General features: G+C 51.3%; 1 protein-coding gene across 1 annotated transcript in view; it reads left to right on the forward strand.

Annotated features, from left to right (window-relative positions):
* The window catches only part of LOC119589708, a 6,639-nt gene extending 3,890 nt beyond the window's left edge, over window positions 1-2,749 (forward strand). The window contains exons 2-6 of the mRNA XM_037938293.1: window positions 565-747; window positions 833-1,301; window positions 1,425-1,915; window positions 1,997-2,333; window positions 2,445-2,749. Coding sequence (XP_037794221.1) covers window positions 565-747; window positions 833-1,301; window positions 1,425-1,915; window positions 1,997-2,333; window positions 2,445-2,749 — 1,785 coding nt within the window. The remainder of the gene's footprint in view (window positions 1-564; window positions 748-832; window positions 1,302-1,424; window positions 1,916-1,996; window positions 2,334-2,444) is intronic.
* Window positions 2,750-5,000: the final 2,251 nt, after the last annotated feature.

The raw sequence follows: 5,000 nt of genomic DNA on the forward strand, positions 1-5,000 counted from the left end.
AAAAAATTGAATCAAGGTGGCATGAAAAGCCTCTCTACGGACAGCTTGCAGCTCGAAGCAAACACGCTGATGTAGATGAAACCACGACCCATCAGTGGCTTAGAGGCTCCGGACCTAAAGGGGAAACAGAGGGTTTTATTCTTGGAGCCCAAGATCAAAGTTTGTTTACCAGAAACTATCAAGCTAACATCTTGCACAATGGTACTGACCCAAAGTGTAGGTTTTGTGATGACAAGGTTGAGACGATTGATCACCTTGTGTCTGGTTGCTCAATATTAACACCGAATGAGTACAAAAATCGCCACGACAGAGTAGGCAAGTACCTGCATTAGAAGATCTGCTAGCACTTTTCTATCGGAACGCAAGATAAATGGTACAAACACCTGTGGTGACCACCTCGCGGTAGAGCAGGCTCTTGACGTTTGGCTATCTGGCCCCCGCCAATCACCGTGGAGCTCTTTGGACCTGACCGGTGTGTACATAACACTCACTCATCGGCTAGGCTCAAACTAAAGAACACCTTTGTAAGGTCCACAAATAAAGAGCCAATTTGACTAACCGTAGTGTTTACCTAAACCTACACTGGTGACCCTCGGAGTTCAAAGTCCAGTAGCCATGAGTCTCTCAGCCTCCCTAAAGCCACTGCCTACCTGCAGCATTGCTTGCCTTCCTGAATGGTTCCTGCAGCTGGAACAGGAGTTCCTTCTATGTAACATCACCTCTCCGATCACCAAATATCAGATGTTGGTGACAAATCTCTCACCTGACCTCCTTCTCTCCATATTGCAACCTCCTCAACAACCCCGAATATAACACCTACAAACTCCTCAAGGTAGCAATCCTGCAGCGAGTGGCGCCATCCCCACGAAATGCATTACCCGCCCTCTTCACAACAACGCCAGCGGACGGCCATACTCCCTCCGAGATACTCACACACATACAACGCACCCTCGCCCGCGCCAACACACACCTGCCGCCCGATATCCTGCGCTCGATGTTCCTCCAGCGTTTGCCGGCGGCAATTCAAACCGTCCTTCTAGCTTCAGAACTCCCCATCGAGCAACTAGTCTTGAAAGCTGATGACATGCTGGCCATGCAGAACACCACTCAAATTTCAGTGGTCTCTACTACCCCGTCTCTCACCCTGGGGTCCCTTGCGACACAGGTCGCCCACGACCCTTCACCACGTCTCAGATTCTGTCACTGCAGCCCCTCATCTCCCCGTGCCACCCGTGACCGCGGACGAAACTACACGCCTCAATACCGTCAAAGCTACAGCCGCCACCGCTCCCCGACTCCAGGTAGCTACTGTTTTTATCATTACAGATTCGGCACCCGTGCGCGCCAGTGCTAGCCCCCATGTTCCTGGCCGGGAAACGGGCACCGCGGGCACTAATAGCGCCTACAGTTCTTGGCGGACACAGGAGTTGAAGTCAGCCTTATCCCTGTAACCCACAGTGATAAACACTTGCTCACTTCTCGCACATTGGAGGCTGCCAACTGCTCACCCATCAACGTATATGGTGAGCATTCCATGACACTCATTTTCAGCGGACCCCCACAGTCGAAGCTGACATGGGTTTTCCTGGTCGCTGACAGACAGCAACCATTCCTGGGAGCAGACTTCCTTGTGCACCATGGCTTCACAGTGGATCTTAAACGGGAGTCCCTAGTACACCAGTCTGGGGCCCACACCTTCGCCTTGTTGGCCCTTATACATGCCCCTCGCATCTACACAGTGCTACCCAACGAATGTGCCTATCGAGCTATGCTTCGGGACGTCCCAGCGCTGACGAAGGCCATTAACGTGGCAACAACACCGCCACACACTGTCACACACCACATCATCACGACTGGACCACCGGTCAACTCCCTGCGCAGGGCCCTTGCACTAGACCATTTCCACATCGCCAAGGCAGAATTTGAGCACATGAGATAGCTCGGAATCATACGCCCTTCCAGCAGCCAGTGGGCATCCCCCCTGCATCTTGTACAGAAGAAAGACGGCGATTGGCGCCCTTGTGGTGATTATCTCAACACAGTTACCGCGCCGGATCGCTACCCCCTCCCGCACCTCCACTCCTTCACACGCAAACTCTCAAGATGCACGATCTTCTCCAAGATCGACCTTGTCTACTATCAGATTCCCATTGCCGAGGAGGACATCCCAAAGACAGCTGTAACCACCCCCTTTGGCCTATACGAATTTCTTCGAATGCCGTTCGGCTTCCACAACGCCGCCCAGACCTTCCAACGTTTCATGGATGATGTCACCCGTGGACTACAGGGTGTTTTCGTCTCCATCGATGACATACTCATCGCTAGCAGCAGATGTTAGGGGCACAAAAAGCACCTCTACACCCTCTTTGGCCGCCTGCAGAAAGCTGGGGTCGTCATCAATCCTGTTAAGAGTCTGTTCAGAGTCACCTCTCTTACTTTCTTAGGTCACACAATCACCACGGATGGCATCACCCCAGCTCAGGAGAAGGTTAGCAGCACCAGGCAGTACCCTAGGCCAACAACCAAGAGACAACTTCGGAAGTACCACGGTATGATAAATTTCTTCAGGAGGTTCATTCCCAACTGGATCCCCTACAAAGCCTCCTCATCCCATCCAGGTCAGGACGCGGCAAAGACATTACCTGGCCCCCAGGGCGACCAAAGCTTTCGAAATCAGCAAAGATGCCTTAATCTCGGCGACCCTCCTCAACCACCTGCAAGAGGGGGCAAGGCTCAATATAGCCGTTGATGCCTCGGACACTGCCATGGGAGCCGCTCTGCAGCAAGATCCAGATAATGGTTGGCAGCCCCTGGCTTTCTTTTCGCAGACTCTCAGCCCTCAGCAGAATCGATACAGTGCTTTCGGCAAAGAACTCCTTGCAGTATACACTGCCATCAAGCACTTCCGGGCATATGTCGAGGGCAAAGACTTCCACATCTTGACTGATCACAAGCCCCTCACTTTCGCCCTGCACAACAGAAGCCACCGCCAGTCCCCATGTGAAGAAAGACACCTGGATTTCGTGGCGCAGTTTACCATCGACATATGGCACATCCAAGGCACCAAACAACCAGGCTGCTGATGCCTATCCAGAGTATCGATAGCCATGGTAAGTGCCAGCAACAACCCCATTGACTACCATCTAGTTCGCAGGGAACAGCAACAGGACACTTCCCTCTCCAGGCTACTCGACAGGATACTTCTCTTCAACTGAAACAGGTGCAGCTCCAAAACTCACAGGACACCATCCTCTGTGACACCTCGCTTGGCCGCCCTCGTCCTTACATCCCACCATCACTCCGCTTACAATTTTTCGAGGCTTACCACGCTCATCTGGGAATTCACGCGACCTAGATCTCATCTGCAGCAAAGTCGTATGGCCCGGCATCAATAGAGACGTCTGGGAGTGGAGCCGCACCTGCACCGAGTGCCAGCGCAGTAAGATTCACTGGCATACTAAGTCTCCCCCACAGGTATTCCTGGTACCAGACGGGTGATTCGAACATGTACACCTCGATGTGGTTGGTCCTCTCCCAGCCGACCAGGGTTACAGCTACATCCTGACGATGATCAACCAGTTTACCAGGTGGCCTGAGGGCACCCCCATCCAGGATATCACCGACGCCACCATTGCCAAGACATTCATCAGCACCTGGATCTCTCGCTACGGCACTCCTGCGACGGTCGCGACCGGCCGCGTGTCTTAGTTTGAGTCTGAGTTCTGGAGGCAGCTGATTGATTCTCCTTGGCTCGAAACGCATCCGGACCACGGCTTACCAACCCAGTGCCAACCGCATGGTAGAGCACCTAAACCGCCAGATGAAGGAGGTCCTCATGGCTTCATCCTCCACTCGTCACTGGGTGGACCAATTGCCTTTGGCACTCCTGCACATACGGACCTCCTTCAAGCAGGATCTTCAGTGCACTGCTGCGGAGATGTTTTATGGAAAAACCATAGCGTTCCCTGTGGACTTCATAGTTATCTCCGGAGACCAAGACCCGGGAGCTTTTGGAAAACAGCTTTGTGACCGCATGGCCCGCATCCATTCTTGTCCGACTCAACCTTCACGGCAGCAACACATTTACTTACCACGCAACCTCCAAGACTGCTCACACATCTTCGTCAGGCGACCCATCAAGCCCCTTCTCTGCCCGCCCTACGAGGGACCTTTTCCAGTCGTCAAGCAGGAGGGGAAGACCATCACCATCCGGTGTCCGTGAAGAGAGGACAACATATGCATTGACTGTGTGAAGCCTGGGTACCTTCAGGAACAGTGCAGAGTTTCAAAAGTTTGTTTTAAGATCGCTTCACTGGAAGGGGAGTGCTGTGGTGACCACCTCGCGACAAGCTTCCGCCCCAGCCAATCACTGTGGAGCTCTTTAGTCCTGACCAGTGTGTACACATCAGGGCTGGGCCATTTAAGCCGCGAACCCAGAACCAACACTCACTCATCAGCTAGGCTCTCACCAAAGAACACCATTGTAAGATTCACAAATAAAGAGCCAATTTGACTAACCGTAGTGTTTACCTAAACCTACACACCATCCAGAGCCAGTTACTGAAAGTAAAGATGCTACAATCTTGTGGGACTTTCCAATTCACACAGATCGTACTATACAGGCAAATCGTCCAGATATCGTCATCAAGGACAAAATAAACAACACCTGCCTGTTTATAGACATGAGCATCCCTTCAGACAGAAATGTCTCAGCGAAAATGTTCGAGAAGATATCAAAGTATGAAGACCTGGAAATAGCATTTAAAAACCAAAACCTTGCCTGTTGTTATTGGAGCACTTGGCCTTATAAAGAAAGGTACTGATAAGTTTCTTGAACAGATACCGGGAAATCCAAAATTAGAAGAAGTCCAAAAATTTGTTTTAAACAGCACAGCGCATGTTCTCAAAAGAGACCTATCGATCTAAAATATTTTTATGTTCGTGAATTGACTTGACTAGATGTTTTAGTTTGTAATTGTTCTGCATATTTTTGCATATTT

This window comes from Penaeus monodon, chromosome 26 (assembly GCF_015228065.2).
Source record: "Penaeus monodon isolate SGIC_2016 chromosome 26, NSTDA_Pmon_1, whole genome shotgun sequence".
Lineage (NCBI taxonomy): Eukaryota > Metazoa > Arthropoda > Malacostraca > Decapoda > Penaeidae > Penaeus > Penaeus monodon.